This window comes from Hyaena hyaena, unplaced genomic scaffold (genome assembly GCF_003009895.1).
Source record: "Hyaena hyaena isolate Hyena2069 unplaced genomic scaffold, ASM300989v1 scaffold_52, whole genome shotgun sequence".
In the NCBI taxonomy this organism is placed as follows: Eukaryota; Metazoa; Chordata; class Mammalia; order Carnivora; family Hyaenidae; genus Hyaena; species Hyaena hyaena.
The window spans coordinates 3,614,140-3,634,674 of record NW_024080684.1 but is presented as its reverse complement, the minus strand read 5'-3'; the positions used below and the strand labels follow the sequence as shown (position 1 = coordinate 3,634,674).

The 20,535-nt window shown below is 39.8% G+C and overlaps 1 protein-coding gene across 3 annotated transcripts in view; it reads left to right on the top strand.

Moving 5' to 3' along the window:
- The window catches only part of PHACTR2 (phosphatase and actin regulator 2), a 130,799-nt gene that overhangs the window by 44,433 nt on the left and 65,831 nt on the right, over positions 1–20,535 (top strand). For all 3 annotated transcript variants that reach the window (XM_039230885.1, XM_039230884.1, XM_039230886.1), the window contains exon 3: positions 16,641–16,721. In XM_039230885.1, the coding sequence (XP_039086816.1) occupies positions 16,641–16,721 (81 nt within the window). The remainder of the gene's footprint in view (positions 1–16,640; positions 16,722–20,535) is intronic.

Here is a 20,535-nt window from a genome sequence, read left to right as displayed (position 1 = left end):
TTTTCATACACATTTTGATATCAGATTCTTTATATGCTCAAAATTTTCCTTCTGGGATATTTATTGGAAATATATTAAATCTATATTGTAATTTGCGTAAAATTGGTACCTTTACTATGTTGACTCTCACAGTGTATGAGCTGGTATGTCTCTCCATTTTAATTAGCTTTTTTATTTCTTTCATTAGCATTTTGAAATCTTCAGAAAGCAGTATTAGGTTTATACCTAAGTATTTATTTTCTTTCTTTTAAGAAAACTATTAGAAATGATATATGTTTTTAAAAATCCTTTTTCTAATTATCCATTGCTAGTTTACAGAAATAAAGATTGTATCATGCTACCTTGCTAAACTTACTTAGTTCTAGTGAAGCTTCTTCAGGATTTTCTTTTTCTTTCTTTTTTTTTTTAAAGGATTTTCTATGTTGATGATTATGTTATTTGTGTTAGGAATGGTTTTATTTCTCCTTTCCCAATCTATATTCCTTTTCTATCTTTTCTTGCCCAGTTAGGAATTCCAGTATGGTATAGTAAATAGGAGTGGTAAATGGGACATCCTTGTCTCTTTCTCATTGTTAAAAGGAAGCTTTCATTAAGTGTGGTTTTAGGTGGGGGTGCCTGGCAATAGCATCTGATTCTTGAACTTCGGTCAGATCATGATCTCAAAGTTCATGGGCTCGATCCCCATGTTGGCATCATGGAGCCTGCTTGGGATTCTCACTCTGCCCCTCCCTCACGTGCTCTCTCTCTCTCTTTCTCTCAACTTAAAAAAAAAAAAATGGTGTTAGCTGAAGGTGTTTTATAGATGCACTTTATCAAGTTGAGCAAGCTCCCTTTTATTCCTGATTTTCTAAGAGCATGTATTATGAACAGATGTTGAATATCTCAAATGCTTTTTCTGCATCAATTGATACAACCATGTGGATTTTCTTCTTTAGATGAGTATTATGATAGATTGCATTGATAGATTTTTGAATATTGAATCAGTTGTGCATCCCTGGGGTGAACTCCATTGTGTTGTGGTATATTGTTCTTTGCATATGTTGCTGGGTTTTATTTGATAATATTTTATAGAGGCTTTGTGATATTGCTCTCCAGTTTTCTTTTGTACTATTTTTGGATTTTGGTATCAGAGTGATGCTGATCTCATAAAATGAGTTCATTATGTTCTTTGAAAAGATTCTCTGGGGCGCCTGGGTGGTTTAGTAGGTTAAGCATTCAACTTCGGCTCAGGTCATGATCTCGCAGTTCGAGAGTTCGAGCACTGTGTCGGGCTCTGTGCTGACAACTGAGAGCCCGGAGCCCGCTTTGGATTCTGGATCTCCCTCTCTCTCTGCCCCTCCCCTGCTCATTCTCTGTCTCTCTCTGTGTGTCTCTCTCTGTCAAAAATAAATAAAATTGAAAAAAAATTTTAAAAAGATTCTGTACAATTGGTGTGATTTCTTCTTTAAATGTTAAAAAAGAATTTACCAATGAGACAATCTGGGCCTAGATATTTCTGTTTTAAAAGGATTTTAGGGGCGTCTGCGTGGCTCAGTCGGTTAAGCGTCTGACCGTGGCTCACTCAACGAAGTCTGTGTTCAGTTGCAAACTTCTCAATGAAGGCTGCCTTCATTCTCTACAGAATCTTTCGTCTCTCCTGGTGCTCTTTTTTTTAACAGCCTTTTTGAGATATAGTTCCTATACTATACAGTTCCCCCATTTTATTTGTAATTCAGTCGTTTCTAGTAATAGTCACAAACTGTGCAGCTGGCACCATAGTCAATTTTAAACATTTTCAGCACCCTAAAAAGAAACCTGTTGAGGAGTCACTCTTAATACATTTGCCTGTTCTTGAGGTTTCCTGTAAATGGAATCGTACAAGACATATATGGCCATTTGCAACTGGCTTCTTTGGCTTAGCATAATGTTTTTAAGGTTCATTTATATTATAGCATCTATCAATACTTAATTTCTTTTTATTGTCAAATAATATTCCATTGTATATATATCACATGTTATTTACCCATCCGTCATCAGTTGGTGGACATTTGTTTGGGCTGTTTCTATTTTGGCTTTTATGAATAATGCTTCTATGATCATTCGTATACAAATTTTCGTGGAGACACGTATTTTCACTTCTCTTGGTTATGTATCTAGAAATGGAATTGCTGAGTCATATGGTAATTCAGTGTTTAACACTTTGAGGAACTGCCAAGACTGTTTTCCAAAGCAGCTGCACCATGTTACATTCCCCTGAGCAGTGTGTGAGGGTTCTAATTTCTGCACGTGCTGGACAGCATTGGTTATTATCTGCTTTTTTATTATTGCCATCCTAGTGGGTGTCAGGTTGGTCCTCTGGCATCCCTGGTTCCTTTTTATCTGCCTTACCTTGTTCTTCCCACAGCACATCTTACCTTCTAACATTTAGAAATTAATTGTATTTTTTATTAACTGGTCCCCCCTCCCACTAGATTATGAATTCCATGAGAACTGGGATTTTTGCTTTCTTCTTGGATAAAATCTGAAAGCAACTTGAATGGCATCTGTCTAATGTTAAAGCATTTAGTAAATGTTTGTCGAATGAATTAATGAGAGGCTCTTGATAGGCCTTGTCCTATTCCATCTACGTGGTATTTGCTAGTGAATGTGATTTGGAAAGTGCTAGAATGGGGGGGAAGGGGGTGACTACACATGTTTCCAATTCTATCTTACTGTTCATGTCATTGAGAGCTGCTTAAGAGCCTTAAGGAATTAAGAAGCCAAAATAGACAAAATTAATATTTCACCAAATTTAATGGACAGGTTGGGGACCCATTCCCTCATGAATGGATAATGAACTTAAGTAACTGTTACTATCTGTTCTATACGGCAACAGCCTTTAAAAGGTCAATGTCACGGCATCTGTGACACAAAGAGAAGGCCTGGGTTGTGTTTTAGTTTGACCATTTGTGTACCTGGGTATTTTATAAATTAACCAAATTAGACCAAATGAGTGTTAAAAATTTTGTAGGTAAGAGACCATACAATAATTGGATCACATGTATTTTCTTTTTTTAAATTCTTTAATTCTTTTTTTTCTGTAAAGATATATAATGGCATTAAAACAAGTTTGCTGTCTATATGTTAAAAATGAAGGAGACTAAATATTCCTCTTCAGTTTTTTTTCTCCCAGTAGAATGAATTTTTCTTGTTTCAATCTTCCCTCATATATAGATGGAAGGAAAGAAGCAATAAGGCCCCACCTTTTTATTTATGGAGAATTTATTATTCATTATAGATGTATTCTAGGGATAAAACCCATTTATGGGAAAGAATAATATGAGTGCTAACTTCTTGTATATTTTTCATAATTGAAATTAGTGGCTTCATAAATAGGAGAACCTTCTATCACGGGTTTAAGTTAGCCAGCTTCACAATGAATGGCCAAACCTTTAGGACCCACCTTCCTTAGATAAACAGAAACCATAAAATCTTATTTCTAAATGGAGTTGAGGAGACTCCCTTGCTTCTTGTCCATTCTAGAAAATGGGATATGGTTTGTTTAAAGCAAACTGGGCTTTAGATTTAAATTTGTTGAACTATGGCGCAGACTAAGATCTCAGGTCTTCAGCCTTTCCAGAGCGGGGGGGGGGGGGGGGGGGGGGGGGGGGGGGGGCGGTTCTCCAAGGGCGCGTGAGCTCAAATAAGCAAGGCATTTTCACTGAGCATTCTATGAAAACCTTCTTAAATGAGCCATGTATACTACTGATTTTACTGATTTCTGATTATAAATGAATCTCTCTCTCTCTTTTTTTTCTTAAGAACCACACTCACTAGAATGGAATATAGAATCGATAACATGCATTTCTTTTTTTCTTTGCCACATTTAATTCCTGAGAGGGATGTAGAGGAGAGGAACTATGTTCCCATTGACCTCGTGATAAAAAAGGCTTACACTGGGATGAGACATAGTTAGTGTGTATTGCTTTAAGAGACAGTCTGATTGTTTATAAGCCTTACTTGGGTGGATAATTTCCTAATTTCATTTTCCTTTGGAGTGGTGCCACTTTTAAAATACTTTTTAAAGGTGCCACAGAACTCTTTCTGGCCTGGGTCAGAGAACCATGTCAGGAAAGTCCATTATTTTATTTCCTTTGCATATTATTTCCCTTTGTGGTTTTGTTTTTATTTTTTTTCATCCTGTGATATGAATCTGGTCTTTATCGCTAAGGGCTAAGTCCTGAAAAGCGACTGTTTTTTAGCTTCTGTGTTTTCCTGATTTGTTTCCCACTTGGAAAATAAATTGCAATCTTAATTCTTATTTATTTTTCTTAAGTGAAAAGAGTCTGCTCATTGAGGCTTATGACATTTTTGTGCTAAATTTTCTTTACCTGCTTTCCCAGACCCAGACTCTCCAGGTTTTGAAACAGATGCTCTTGAGGTTTTCATTATTCTAAAGTACAAGTGTTTACTTAGTACCCACTAAAAGACAGGGTGTGAGAGGCTATGTGAGAAATATAAGAGAATAAAAAGCAGAGCTGGAGAGAGGACTGGATACTGGAGAATAGTTGATGAACACAGTAACCATCAGTGTGGTTAGAATTCTTTGAAAATACCTACTGATTTATTTTTCACCTTAGATGAATGGCTCAGCATGAGTGTAGTCCAAAACTGTCTTACAATTTCATTTATTTTGAAAATTGTGGTGGAAAACACAAAACATAAATTTTGCCATCTTAATAATCGTTCTTAAGTATATAATTCATTGGTGTCAAGTATATTTACGTTGTTATATGACAGAGCTCCGGAAATTTTTCATCTCGCAAAACTTAAACTTTCTACCATTAAACAATAATTCCTCATTGTGTCTCACTCAGCCCTTGTAATTTGTTCTTAAAGTAAACCTAGGTGAATCGAGTATAAAACATTATGACACTAACTAAAATTTAATTATCTATTTAAATCTAATGTTGACATGTTGCTGGCATTACATACATAGTCCTTGCTTTTTGCTGTTTTCACAATACAGTGTTAGAGTGTTCCATTTGCGGGTGCCTGGGTGGCTCAGTCAGTTAAGCATCTGACTCTTAATTTCGGCTCAGGTCATAATCTCATGGTTCGAGAGATTGAGTCCCATGTTGGGCCTCCTGATGACAGTGTGAGGCTTGCTTGGGATCCTCTCTCTCTCTCTGCCTCTCCCCCGCTTGTGCCTGTGTGTGTGCTCTCTCTCTTTCAAAAGAAATAAATAAACATTAAAAAAAATAAAATGTTCAACCCCATGAGATTTGAAAAAGTTCCCTTTGAATAATTTGCATAATTTGCTACATGCAGAGTGTGTGAAGTAACGTGTTAATAAATAAAAGTAGACAAACTTTGATTTCTGTTACTCACTTCAAGTTTTATTTGGGATTAAACTTAAAGTAGGAACAGGATACATGGGTATCAGTAATAATAACTAACCCTTGTTGAGGTTTTACTGTGTGCCAGATGGTGTTTTAAGTATCTTCCCAATTACCCTGTGAGGTAGGTTGCTCACTATAACCCTTATTTCACTAATGAATAAACTGAGGCACAGAGAAGTTAAATAACTGGCCCTACGTTTCAGGGTTCATGAGTGGCATAGCCCATGTTTGAACTTCATAAGCCTGGTTTGAGTCTTCATTCTTTTCTTTCCTTTTTTTTTTTTTTTTTTTTTTGAGAGAAGGAGTGCAAACAGGGGAAGGGCAGAGGCAGGGAGAGAGAGAGAATCCTAACCCCTGTCCCCCAGGGTCCCTATTCTGCCAGCAGCCACGGCCACGGTCGGCACCCCAGTGTGGACTGGGGGGTGGAAGGGGAGGGAGAGAGAGAAAGAGAGAGAGAGAAATCCTAAGCAGGCTCCACGCTGTCAGCAGGGAGCCCGACATGGGGCTCAAGCAAACGAACCATGAGATCTTGACCTGAGCTGAAATTAAGAGTTGGCTGCTTAATTGACGGAGCCATCCAGACGTCCTGAGTCTTTATTCTTAATCCCTGTGCTACACCACCTTCTAGATCAGTAACCATGTCAAGGTAAAAATATCAAAAGAATATTATCAAAGAGATATACACATGTATACAAGAGAAAGTAGAACATAAGGAAGAAAAAACTAATATTTATAAGGTCCCTACTTTGTATCAAATACTTTATGAAATGCTTTAATCATCCTGTTTTCCATCCAAGTCAGGTTTTCCTATCTCTATTTTCATATACAGAAACAAAGGCCTGGAGGAGTTTGGAGCATGTCCATGATCACCTTCTAATAAGTTGAAATATATATTTTTAAGTTTAAGATATATTCTTAAAAAGGCTAGAATATATGCTTCCTGATTCATTTTCTATTTTCTAGCTTTTCCTTTTTAAAACAAAAAAGTTTATTTTGAGAGCAACAGAGAGAGCCCGAGTAGGGGAGGGGCAGAGAGAGAGAGAGAGAGAGAGAGAGAATCCCAAGCAGGCTCCTCGTGGTCAGTGTAACACAGCTCCACACGGGGCTCAAACTCATGAAACTGTGGTATCATTACCTTAGCTGAAATCAAGAGTCGAACGCTTAACTGACTGAGCCACCCAGCTGCCCCTATTTTCTAGCCTTTTCAGTCTTAAAGAAGAATGATGAGACTCCTTTACCAGCTTAATAATCAGAAATTTGGAAATAGAGAGCAGACAGGGAGACTCCTGAAAGGGAGCATTATGTCCAAATGGAAACAGCACTGCTATGAAATTTTAAATGTTATCACTTTAATTACAATGAAAAGGTACATTTCCCTACGCCCCTAATATTTTTTTGGTGTTCTGTCTTGGAAAATAAAAACTTTAGTAGAATTGCCGTTGGCCCTCTAACTGCAGGCTCCAATAGGAATCGGGTATCATTTATATGTCCTGGTTTAGTCCAGGTCTGGACCAGGTTTGCCAAAGAAATACTGTTCATTGTGTAATACAGGCAAGGTTGTAGAAGACAATGGTTAACATGCTCAACAAAACTTTTTTTTTTTTTGCATTAATCCAAGAAAGTTAATACCAGCTTTCCAATTTTTTTCTTTCCTAATTTTATATGATTGAAGTACAGTTGACACACAGTGTTACATTTCAGGTGTCCAACATAGTGTTCGACAAGTCTGTGTGTTCTGCCGTGCTCACCGCAGGTGTTAACTGCCATCTGTCACCATGTGATGCTATTACAATACTCTTGAGTATATTCCCTGTGCTGTACGGTTCATCCCTGTGGCTTACGCGTTCCATAAATGGGAGGCTGTATCTTCTAATTTCTTTCCCTCTTTAGCGCATCCTCCTATCCCCACCCATCTGGTAACCACTTGTTTGTTCTCTGTGTTTGTGGGTCTGTTTCTGCTTTGTTTGTTCATTTGTTTGTTTTGTTTTTCAGATTCCACACATAAGTGAAATCATATGATATTTGTCTTTCCCTGACTTATTTTTCTTAGCATAATACCCTCTAGGTCCATCTATATTGTTGGAAATGGCAAGATCTCACCCTCTTTTATGGCTGAGTAATATTCCTCTGTGTTTGTGTGTGTGAGTGTGTGTGTGTGTGTGTGTGTGTGTGTGTGTAAACATTTTCTTTATCCATTCATCTATCGATGGACGCTTAGGTTGTTTAAGAAAACAAAATTTTGGGAGTGCCTGAGTGTCTCAGCTGGTTAAGGGTCAGACTTCAGCTCAGGTCATGATCTCGTGGTTAGTGAGTTCAAGTCCCACGTTGGGCTGTGTGCTGACAGCTCAGAGCCTGGAGCCTGCTTCAGTTTATGTGTCTCTCTCTTTCTCTGCCCCTCCCCCACTCATTCTCTGTCCCTCTCTCTCTCTCTTTCTCTTTCCCTCTCAAAAATGAGTAAACATTAAAAAATTTTATTTAAAATTCTAGCTGCTTTAAAAAAAATTAATCACCTTAAGAATCCTAGTCTGCTGAGACATGTATATGAAGCTGGTAAACATGGAGTGAGGGGAATGCCTACTCATTCTTCTTATTAACTCCAACCGGTTACTCACACCTTTTGATTTGTGTTGGTGATGTTTTATTATGTATTGCTTTTAGGTTCACTAAATAAAAACAGGCTTTTAAAGGTTACACATTAACGCCTTCAAAAAATTTTGGCCTAAGGAATAATTTCAGATACAGCTGAATTTGAATCCTGTGCAGTTGAATTTGTTATTTAAACAAGTGGGAATGTCATCGTTTAGAATAGTTTAGTATCACTAAGATCTCTTTCACAGCCACTCTTGCCTGGCATTTGGCTGTCTGATCAATGGTGAAATGAGATATGATCTCATCTCAATCAACATTATTGAGTCCATGAAATGTGTAAGACTGTCTTAGAGGAGATGGAGGAGAAGGGGCTCAGAACTAGAAGTTCAGGCTCTCCGTGAACTTATTCTCTAACAGGTATTGTTCACAATCTTCTAGTTTGAAAAACCTCTTTACCATTTAGAGCTGAGATTCATTTTTATATCAGGTCTCTACTTGCTCTTAGTGTGAAGTTAGAATTAATTGCTCTAAGGATGATTATCATTCTCTTTCTTCCAAACTTCTTTATTTATACCTTTTGTGGTCTTACCCTGTGTTGGGTTTGCCATCTTTTAACATGAAGAAACAAGAAATGGAAAGACAGGCTGAATCCAGAAGCACCTGTCTTACACATTTGTGTTCCTCACGCATTTGTGAGAGCCTTACTGGAAGAAAGACCAGCAGTGTTTCACGTAGCTCACACATCCTGGCCTCTGATGAGGCTCTGGGGATTATTTGTACTTCCTGGCCCATCTGGGATCGGTGACTTGCTCATTGTTCTAGGCCTAAATCTTACCCCTTGGGAATACAGTCCAGCAGTCCCTTGAGCTGACTTGCCATGGCCGTTCCCAGATCGCCCCCTCTGCAAACAGCAGTGATTTCAGCTGCTGCTCTTTGCACGAGGCAGAGATCATCACATCTTTTCTCCTCAACCCGGCCTTTTTCTGTCACCCCATCACCTGAAAGTTTAGAAGTATTACACACAGCATTCAATGAAAAAGCATCGTGCCGAACAGTTTGTAAAACAGCTTACCTTTGGTGTGAAAAAGAGAGTAATAAAAATGAATATTTGGATTTGCCTAAGAAAGTCTAGAAGGATACACGAGGCACTGATGAAAGATTATTTACTTGCGGAGTACAGGTGGGGTTCAATTTGAATAGTGGGGTGCAAGGTGAGGGTGAGAGTTTGTGTTGTATCCTTTTATAAGTTGAATGATGAGAATGTACTGCCATCTAAAAATTGCTCATTTAAAATTAACTTTAAAAAAGTTTTTCTACCTCACGTCTTGAAGGAAAATTGGAAAGCATTATACCTGTCATGGGAAAGTGGAAAGCTGAAAATTATCAGCTGAGTTTGGAGAATGTAAGCAGTAGGCTTTTGGTTAAATACATTTGGGTCCAACCAGATTCTCAGTATATGATTAGAAAATGTATTTAGCCTCTTTAAGTCTCGATATCCTTATCTATTCGAGAGAACTAAAAAGAATTGCTTAGCCTGTCTTTCAGGAATACTGGGAAGCAGGATGAGAAAGTAAATATAAAAATGCCATCTAAGCACCAAATAAATGAATGATTACTATAAGCTTTCTGGAGGAAGTTGTGGTACTGATTTCCCAAGAGGAGGAGGGACATAGAAATTACCATCTTCCTCTTTTTTTAAGGTCTGGTCCAGTTTCAAATTCTTGAGGGGGAAAGAGGTCTATGTAGTTCTTCTTTCATATTTCTGCCTTGAAACTCTAGAGAATCTTTGGCTTCCCTTGGAAGAAAATTCACTTTTAAAAAAAGTATCTATGTAATACCTTCTTTTGACTGTTCAAAAGTAAAAGCTCTTTACTGCTGAGGAATAATAATAGACTTAAGCAAATGGGGAATTTATCAGTTCATGAAAGGGAGAAGACCAGGGGCAACCACCTTCAGGTATGGTTGGATCCAGGTGCTCAAAAGCTAAGATTAGGAATCCATCTCCTTCTTTGAGCCTGTGTTCTTCAATATTAGCTCTTTTTTTTTTTTTTTTAATTAGACTCTCCTTTTATGGAGGCAAAATGATTATTAGGGGCTCTAGGCTCCTATGCAGCTAGTTTTGACAGATACAGAAGAAAGAGAAAGCCTTCTTTTCCTGTTCCAGAAATTCTTGGGCTGGGTGTCATTGATACATCTGGGGCACATCCCCTCTTGGGACCAGTCGCCAATGCCAGGAAGATCCTGGGCCCTTGGATAAGCCTGTGAGCCCTGGAGCCCAGGGTTGGGGTTAGCCTCACACAAATCACATGGACTAAGAGAGGAGGAAGATGGTTCCTCAAAGGCCATGTCTAAAAGAAGTAGAAAAGATTAGGAAAGGGTGCTAGACATGTCTTCCCTCCCTCCCCTCAAAAAACAAATGCAAAAACTTAATGCAATATATTATTTGGGGCATCATGGGGATGAGATGATACACAAGACATCTCTCATAGGGCTCAGAGTCATGTCAATATGCAACTCTCTACATGTGTAGCAATGAAAAATGGAGAAGTGCTAGAACAGAAGTAATAGTAATAGCTAACAGTTATTTAGTGCTTTCCAGATTCTAGGTACTGCTGAGCACCTTAGCTTTTTAACTCATTTAATCTCCAAAAGAACCAGAAAAGGTAGCCGCTGTACTCCCATTGTGTAGATGAGAAAAAACTCAGGCACAGAGAAACTACTTTGGAGCCTGTCAGGAACATAGCTGTTAGGGAATCTCGGATGGTGAGATCGCCGAGTGGGGGGCACTGTCTGAAAAGGTCTTAGAATCTTCCAAGGATTCCCACCAGAGAGGGAGAGAGGGCAGAGGTCTGATTCGAAGAAAAAGAAACAATGAAGCAATGGAGCTGAGGAGGTACAGGAAGTGTTTAAAACCATGGGAAATAAGGTTTGACTTTAACATTGGGCTTATGAAAAAGGGAGATGAACAAGAGGGAAGGGGGAAATGGATCCCCGGGGCCGGTGGTAAAGCTTGGCTGGGTTCAGATGAGTTTGCCTTATTCCATAGCCAGTAGGATTTTTAAGTAGAAGAGGGGCAGGGGTAAATAAGAAAATGGTCAGACCCCTGAATATTTTTAGTGGGGGATGTTGGCTTTATTTCACTGCCTTATGTTCTTGAGATGTTTTGGAAGGTTTTTGCAAAGGCCCCATTGGGTGGCATTTTGGTGGTTGTTTCTTTAAATGACTTTGCTACGCTTTATTGAAGGGTCTTTTAAAAAGAAGGCCGTTTTTTGACATTCTGTTTTCTGTAACTGCTATTGAGGAGAGGTAAAGCAAAGCCAGGCTCTTATAGAACCCTTTCAACACAAGACAAGCAGTTCTCTGTTTCTGTCACAGTCGTACAGTGAGGCCATTCAGTACTCAGAACCAAGAAGATAACATGGTACGCTTATTTAATAGTCTAATTGCTCTTCTGTTTTGTTCCGTCATTAAACGGTGTTAGAATTGAGAATTAGGACTCTCTTTCCTCGCCAAAAGAAAACACAAGTGGCTTGTTGACTACAAGATTTACTCTCCCAGATACTTCCAGAGTAATATAAAATCCTGGCCAAGCATCCGCAGCAAGAAGCTGGTGGCATGTGCCCTGGCCTCCTCTCCTGAATGCAGGCTTCGTGCCCAGAAGGACATCATAAATCATTTAAAATTTATGATGAGCCCGGTCGTGTGCTACATCCTGTTACTTGGCTGCCGTCTGTCCTCTGCACACTACAGCCTTCCTTCTTCAGAGCACACAGAGACTTTTTCAGATGAGCCATAGGACAGAGCGAGAGCTCAGGATTTTCCCTTCGGCGGGCCCAGCCAAGCAGCAGAGGGCTCAGGAAAACAGTAGATTCCTGTTCGTAGAGTTTTGCCACAAGCCTTGTTTGCTTTCTCGTAGGCTGGAGGTGGGGAAGGGGCAGAAAACAAGACTGTTAGCATTATTAGCCTATTTTCTTGTATTCATTTATGCAACCAATGCACATGTTTTCTGAGTTCCAACGACCTGCAAGGCACTGTTGGGAAAACAGCACTAAGCAAAACAAGAGCATTGGTTCTCATCAAGACTCCATTTAGGGAGTGGGTCCCGTTTCAGGAGGGAGGGACATGCTGTGCAGGATAAGGTAGGGAGAGGCGGGAGCAGGAACACGCTATTCCGATGGGTGTGCGAGGAAGGGACTTCTGATAAGGTGACGTTTGAGCAAAGACTTGAAGGAAGTGATGGAATGAGCCGTGTGGGGGGCTGGGGAAATCCCATCCTGTAGGGACAGAGGTTATCTTGCAGGAGCTTGCTGCTTGCATCAGGTGACAAGCAAGGGGAGTGGAGGGGCTGGAGCAGACAGAGACAGGAGGGAAAGGTGGGGAAGGGATCCTATGGGGTGGGCATCATGTGGGGGACAGCCTCTGGGGGGCATTGTGGAGACCATACCAAGTAATAGGGAATTCAGTGAGATAGATGGACAGCCACTGGAGGTTTTTGGAAGATCAGCCTCTTCAAATACTTGAAACACCAGAGTATAAGCCTGAAGGTGGGAAAGTGAGGGCACAGTGCACCCTTGACTTAGAAAAGTGTGTGCTGTCGTAACTGTCTGTGAACTGCCAAAGCTGTAATTTACCCAATCCAGGGAGGAAACCAGAAACCATGGGTTTGCTTGATCTTCGTAAAAAACCACACACACTTTTTTAATTGGGATAAAAGTGAGTAACCGTGAGCTATTTACTCATCTGGTAATAATACTTTCATGGAGAGACCTAGCTACCACATCCAATGATCTGACCTCCCGGCTAAGTCTCTTTCCCAGCAGTATTTGTGAGTGAGCTACCCCCACCCCCCAACATTATTAGTGTTATTGCACAGATTAGGGCAAACTTCAAAGTCAAAGAGCAGCTGGTTGGATACTAGGCATCAGGTTCTAGGAGGCTTCAGTAACCCACTTTGCTCTCAGTGAACACAGAGCTAACTCATGCTATTTTCCCATCACAGATGACTGACTTTAGAGCTATGGGGAGCATGGGTTTGATGAATGTGCACAGTTACAGGGAGTGGGGTATAAGGAACACCTTCCTGAGAATGAGGGTGACAGACACCTGGAGTAGACCATCTTGCCTCTGAATGTTTTCACGCAGGTGAGCAAATCTCAGGAATGTTCCTGAAATGGTTCCTGCTTTGTGCGGTGTGTTGGACGAGAGTGACCTCTCAGACTCATTCCAATGCAGAGCGCTTCCAAGCCTATGAAAAAGTGTCCAGTGAATGTGCTTTGCAAACATACAGACACTATATAAACATGAGGCAAATATTTTAGAAGATGAAGAGTGTGATACTTGTTCTTCTCGGAGAGCGGTGGTTGGAACTTTGTGCCCTAGCAACATACTTTCCATGCTCAGTCGCCTGCAGTGTGTTCTCATTGGCCCAGTACACAGTTATCTGCACTATGTGTTAAAAACCTGCTCAGCCAAAGACCAAACAAATTGCCAAGGCATTTTCCTATCAGGGCCCGTTTATAAGAGGTAAAGCAAAGAACAAAGCTGTCTGTTTTAATTCCTGGCAGGAGGCCAAGCTGCTTCAAAGCTCCAGAATTTGCAAGGGAGAAGGACGAGGGATTTTTGACTGAGATTAAATTAGAATTAAAGCAACAGAAAGCTTAAAACTAAAACTGAAGCATCCTCTGGGATCCATAATGGAAAGGCAGAAACAAAAGATACGTTTGGGCTCTCAGATGGTCTTTCAGTGAAAGAGTGAAAGCTTTTAAAGGCACCCAAAGCAGAGATCACAGCATGGCTTTGATTAACGATCCAGGATCACACAACATGTCCCTCAGCGATCATTGAATAGCGTCCCTCCCTTTACAGATAGCAGATCAGAGGCCCTGGAACCTGAAGAGACTGCTCAGTGTCACACAATTCATTGGGGAAAGTTCTGGGACTAGAATCCAGGACCCCTGACAACCATTTCATGTTTTAGGTCACTTTGCAGAAACAGCAAACGATTAAAAGATGTTTCCTAAGGTCAAGGGGCAGACAGCCACAAAGACTATCTTGTGAATCAACAATTGCATTTGGCCTCTCAGAATGTGGCTTAATGGCCCTTGGTCTTGCAGTTGCCACCTGTGTCCTCAAGTGTGGTAGCCCTCGGCCCATCTTCCAGGCCTGGGGGCTGGGGCAAGTGTGCAGGAGCAGTCCCGCAGTCCGAAGAGGTTTGACCAGCAGGCCGAACCCCAACATGGCCGGCCGCAGAAGTCCTGGGTTCTGAGGTCGACCAGCTGTCTGGACCCCGGTGCGGCTGCCTAAACCCACATCTGTTCCTTCTTCTGTGGTCTTATCCCGCCTCAAGTCCCGTCGTCATTTCCCCAGACAAGTTCAGCCCCATCTTCTGCCTCAGTCTTTCTCGGGCCTGGGTTGCCTCAGAGCGCCAGTCAAGCCTGAATGGGTTTGCACAGTCCTTGGTGGACTGTAGTGGTCAGGGTCCTTTTCAACCACGTGCACTGTCTTTGCAGTGCCCCACAGTGTCATTGTGGGTGTTGTTTGGCTTCCTGTGCTGACAGGAGCGCACATTGACAAAAGCCTGAACAAACTGAAGCTGTACTGAAATAACAGCACTGTTTTTACATAAAAGAACTCCCATCAAAGAACAGCTCTGGCTACCCTCCCTTCCCCCACCCAGTTAACTTTGACCATTGAAATCACCAACATTTACAGGAGCTGTTGTTACTTGCTTCTGGAAGAGAGGGTGGAGAGTGAGGGTGGGTGGTCATCTAAAGGACGAGGTGAACGTTGTGTGTGTGTCTCTTTAAGATGTTACTTATTATTATTGGTGTGAACCAATAAGAGGGTACTTATTATTTTTTTGACCATTTGTTCATTCACTCATTTATTCATTGTCTTGTTTGTTTATATCCTGATTCTGTCGGAAAATATGTTTGGCAAAACCGGGAACAAAGGGCACATATGCTGTGTAAATAAAATACAAATGAATTCAGGTCTCTAAGAAGGAGGAAACAGATTTCGTCCGAGTTGTCGTATGAAATCTGTGTTAAATATCAGATTTTACTCTGGCATTTCTGGCAACCAGGATAAAAGAGGAATACACAATTAATAGTTATCAGAAAAGGTAAAAATATTTCAGTTTCTTCAAGAGAGACTAAGTGTGGGTATTCTGGGACTCATGCCATTACTAACCACTTACTGAGGACTTTCAGGTGCTTGGCCCAAAGCTCTTGGCCCAAGACAACACCTCTCCCTTCCCTCCTCTGTCTTCAAATGTCCTTGCTTCAGGCCGCCTGGAGCACCCCCAAAAAACATATGCTTAGTGCTATTAGGAGGTCTGTGTCTGTGTGTCAGAGCAGGGCTTGCGGTAATGGGGTTTAGTTTGGATCTTGAAATTATGTTGTTCATGTGGCTCTAGGATTTGCAGATTTTGAGGACAGGAATAGGAATTTTAGGGAGAAACAGAATCCAGTCCTGCTGCGGCTACCCAGTCTCCACCAGTGTACCTTTCCTTCTCCCTAAAGAGCCCTCTCTGTGGCCCCTTGTTGCGGTGTCAAGGTGCTTTTTCTAACAGGGCATCTAGAGGAAGTGACTTCTATAAGAACCCACTTCGGAGAATTTTGGTTCAGAGGATTAGTAGATGACGTTAATTTTACACACCTCTTTGGTTCCTCAAAGTGGGGAGTAGAGCCAGACATTCAAGGTTCAGGAAACTGATACTATACACACATAAAGTGAATACTATTAAAGTCCCTCCCTGAGCTCCTCAGCTCCATTCTGAAGTTGTAACAGAAATTTAAATTCTTCGGGGAGCCTGGGTGGCTTAGTCGGTTAAGCGTCCGACTTTCGCTTAGGTCATGATCTCGCTGTTCGTGGGTTCGAGCCCCGCGTCTGGCTCTGTGCTGACTGCCAGCTCAGAGCCTGGAGCCTGTTTCAGCCTGTGACTCCCTCTCTCTGACCCTCCCCTGCTCACGCTGTCTCTCTCTCTCTCCTAAAAATAAATAAAACATAAAAAAAAAAAAAAAAAGAAATTTAAATTCTTCAAGAAGGAAGAAGCAGTGTTGAGATTGCCATCCCTTTAAGTACCTGGGAAAGCATGAATTGATTCCATCCTCTTAAGATTTGGGATTTGTCAGGGGATACACCGGAAGATGCTAGACCTTTTGAGTATGGCAAGGAAATGAGCCACAGAGATCTGATGTGTTGGACTTTTGTGATAGTGGTGGGAGAGAGAAAACACTGGAAGAGTAGACTTTTTCTCTGAGATTCAGATGAGTTACCTGAATATTTACTGACTGTTTGTTTGGTTTAAATGTAAGCATACATATCTTTTATATACATTGCGTATTCATAGAAGCGTATTTTAGGTTGCCAAAAATAAAAAAATTTAAAAAAAGGACTATTTCAAAGTGTGCTCTGTAGTTGATATGAAATAATGTGTCTGCATTCTTGACCAAACATCATTATTTGAAGGACCAGGCTCGGTGGCTGGATTTCAGAGCATGGGCTGCTGTCCTTTGCCCTGGTCCTCATGATACTGACTCCAACCACATGTTTTCCAAGGCGACTAGAAAAACTGCGGTTTGAGTCCTCACGTGAACAGAACAAATGTGCTCAATTCTACTTGGAATGTTTTTCATAATTATTTTAAGCTATGACTTGATTCTTACTTATGCTTATTCTTTTTAAAAGTATTAGAAAGGAAGATATCCACAAGACAAAGTAGAGAGGAGCTGATAAGAAGGGGCGTTCTTAAGGAGTTGCCTGATCAAGGTGAGGAAATTAATCATACATTTTAAGTAACTTGATCCTTCATTCTTTGGTCTTTCATTTTCTTTTGAAATTTAAGATGGTCGTGGTCTTTGGGAGATAAAGCAGTGAGTATGGCACTCTGAGACTCTTGTTTTCATTCAGAATGCCTTTGTGGGCTGCAGAGAATCTAAGGTGTTCTAGAAAAGAAATTCAGTGACCTTCTTGGGGAGTCCTTCACCCTATGTCACTGACCCTGAAGCTGAAGATACAGATAAGATACAAATGCTTAGAGGACTCCTTTTCTTGAGCTTCAGTCTTTCTATACAAGTTATTCTCAACTGTTTGAGTAAATGCAAAGGTTTAGCTTGGCTGGGGTCTTTTGGTTTCTTCCATCTACCAGTAAAAAAAGAGAGAGAAAAGAAGTGTCAGTGTGGTGCTTGTCCTTTATTCTCTATAATACACTCAAATGTATAATCAATAAGGCAAAAATAGACCAATTAATCTGCTTTATGCATTCTCTCAAGTAATTTTCCTACTATTGTGCTCTTTTCATTTCTTTGAATCTAATTGTCTTTCACCTTTTCACTAACAATTATTATTTCCGAGTATTTTTCCCTACCCCTAATCTTTTCCCCATTTTTTCCCCTCTATCCTTCCAAGAGGGAGTCTTGCTCAAAAAGACAAGGATTAGGTAGAAACTAAGATAGGCCTCAGAAGACGCTGAGATTGATTATTTCTCCAAATAAATAATACCAAATATTTTTCATTGCTCCCTCTATTGTTAAAACTAAAGGGGATTTTTATTGCAAAATTGTTAATTTACCTCATGCCTTCCCTCACCGCATCCCCTGGACACTTACTGGGCTAAGGTTCTATTACTGCACTTTTATGGAAACAAATAAAGTACTATTAATTTGGAATTGAAATTATTGTACTTCTCTTTTCCTGATAAATGTTCTTACAAAGAACATCTTTTGGAATTCACTATTTATAAATCCAAATGACACACTTTTTCCAACATCTGAATAATTCCAGAGCAGGACTAGGGAATGCTTTACTATTTTACTCCTGCTCCAAAGAATTTAGGGCAGTCTGGAATGAAAAATACCATTTTTCTTGAGCCCTCACAATTTTAGCCATTTGATTTCAATCTCTGACCTATTATACTGTTTTATGAATGAATTTTATGTCTTCTCTAATTTTCTGTTACTAGGAAGCTATGTATTTCCTATCTGGGACATAAAAAAAATACACATCCCTAACTTTTTGTTAGTTGAAGGTGGACTTGCAGTATCAAAATCTGTCTCCCCTCTAATCTCTTGGGAGGCAGGAGAGAAATTACAAACTCACTGAGCAATCCCCTTTCTGGGGTGGGCCAGTGAAATTGTTTGGTATTGTTTAAAAAAAATTTTTTTTTAAATCTTTATTTATTTTTGAGACAGAGGGAGAGAGAGAGAGAGAGAACGAGCAGGAGAGTGGCAGAAAGAGAGGGAGACACGTGACACAGAATCCAAAGCAGGCTCCAGGCTCTGAGCTGTCAGCACAGAACCCATTGCGGGGCTCGAACTCATGAACTATAAGTTCATGACCTGAGCTGAAGTTGGGTGCTTAACCAGCTAAGCCACCCAGGAACCCCAATTTGGAAATTTTTTAAAGAAAAGAAAAATGGGAAAATTTATGATGAAACTATTACTGAGTATGAAAGACAGATGTAAAGACCCCCCTTTTCACCTGATTAAAAAATCATAGCTAGAAAAGAGTTTACTTTTTCTAAAAACAAGTGGCAGTGGTCAGTTTAAAGAAATGCTTAGTGTCGATTGGTTTTTGCTGTGCTTAATCTTTTAAACTATTTACTTGATCGCTTATAATTTCCTATACTTCTTTCCCAGAAATCAGACACTAGTTAACTTTTTGTAACTTTTGCAGACTGAACGTTAAAAGTTTTAAAGCACAAAAGAATAAAACAATTTTTTCACCTAAACATAATTTAATAGGTTTAACGTTTGGGAAGCCATAAATTACTGAATTTTACTTTCTGCCTTTTTCATGGCCCCTGTATGGAACTATAGAAATGACCTAAACCTTGAAAGTTCCTGCTGATGCCTATTGTAAATAGTCTTTTTCCCTTTTCAGCCAAGGGCTGAAGAGAACAGTTTTCTGTCATTTTTCCAAAAACAATTATCTCGAGAATTTTAGGCTGTTTCCAGCTCTAGCCAGGGACTGGAAGCCGCTGTGCTTGGTGACAGCCTCCTGTCTTCTGCCAGTGAAGATTCATTCTTTGCCTTGATCTTCTTGACCTGGCTTTAGCTCTTGACAGTTATTGTCAATTATCCCCTTTATTCAGTGAGCCAGATAGACTTTTTGAGTCCCTCTAGCTCCCTTGGGTTTGACCCATCCCACCCTACCCCATACCCTCTCTCTCAGCTATGATGATGATGATGATTATTATTATTATTATTCCTTTTAGATTATCTTTTTTACAGGAAGATGTAACTTCCATCTAAAAGCTCAACAGTTGGTCTTCTCTCATGAGAATTCCAAGGTCTAGTCCAAGTTCAGTGCTTATTTTCTGGTCCTTTCCTTCCATCTTTTCTCTTAGCTTTCACACGAGGGCATGGAGATGTTTCTTCCTGCCTTCCAGCCTCCTTTCTCTCCCGGGGTATACTTTTTCACCTTCTGATGAGTCACTCACCTTTTGGTCTCACACGACTTTCTCCTTATCTCTGTTTCTCTGTGAACTATATCCCAGATACGCTTGTTTGACCAGAAGGAGGTAAAACCCCCAAACACTCTTCTGCCCCCTTGTTTCACTACTTATGTCTGTGTATCTCTTGGTTCACTTTAAGCTTACAACCTTTTCTGAGTTGTCTTCTCCCTTTGCACGCGAGTGCTCTAATCTCACTGTCTCCCTACTGTCCTTTGCTGGCATGTGCGTGTGTATTTTACTTACATACATCAACTATATCAAAGACTTAACTTATTCTAACTCTACAATAATGCTCAAAACTAGAAAACCTTTTCAATACACACACCAATTAATTATTAATAACTTCAGCTCTACTGTGTTTTATTCTTGAATTCTGTATTTATCACATATATGTCTCCTTTTTCAACAGTTATTTTCATATGCGTAGCTTTATTTCATACCTCAAAGTAAGTATCTTTCCACATTGTTGACTTTCTATTATGTGATAATCCAAGTTCTTATTGCACCTTGACTATTAATTTTCTCTCTAGTGTTTTTTGTTTTAGATAAGTCAGTTCTTTAACCTACTAAAGAATTCTAGCATAAGTGTTAAAATATAATTCAATTTTCATTAACATAACTTCAACATATTTTTGTTATCAATTAATGCCAGAGTAATCAAAGGTAAATTTATATTTGGGTTGCCTAAAAATTGAGGCTTTTTATATAAAGAAGTGGTTTTCCATTTTGTTTGGAATTTTCCATTCTTACATTAGTTTTTAGTTTTCCTGTGTCTAATACCTGGGCATTACATTATGTCTCCCCTCCCTTGTTTTTAATAGTGAATTCCTTGAGATCTACTAATAAGAATGAAGAAATTTTTTGGTTTCTCTTTGCTTTGGCCTATATACTCTTTGAAAAGTAGTAACCTTAATTTTATTGAAATAAGTTTGTCTATTTTACTTTTATACAGGAATCAGATTATAGGTACTTGGAAGTTGTATGGCTAAGCAATGATTTCTTTTTCATTTTGAGCATGACATAATTCCATGAAACGTATTTTTCTTATTAAAATGTCATGCCTGCTTTTGTGGAGAAGGTCAAGGGATTTTATTGTTGAGCCAAAGCAATTCAGACATATTTAATGAA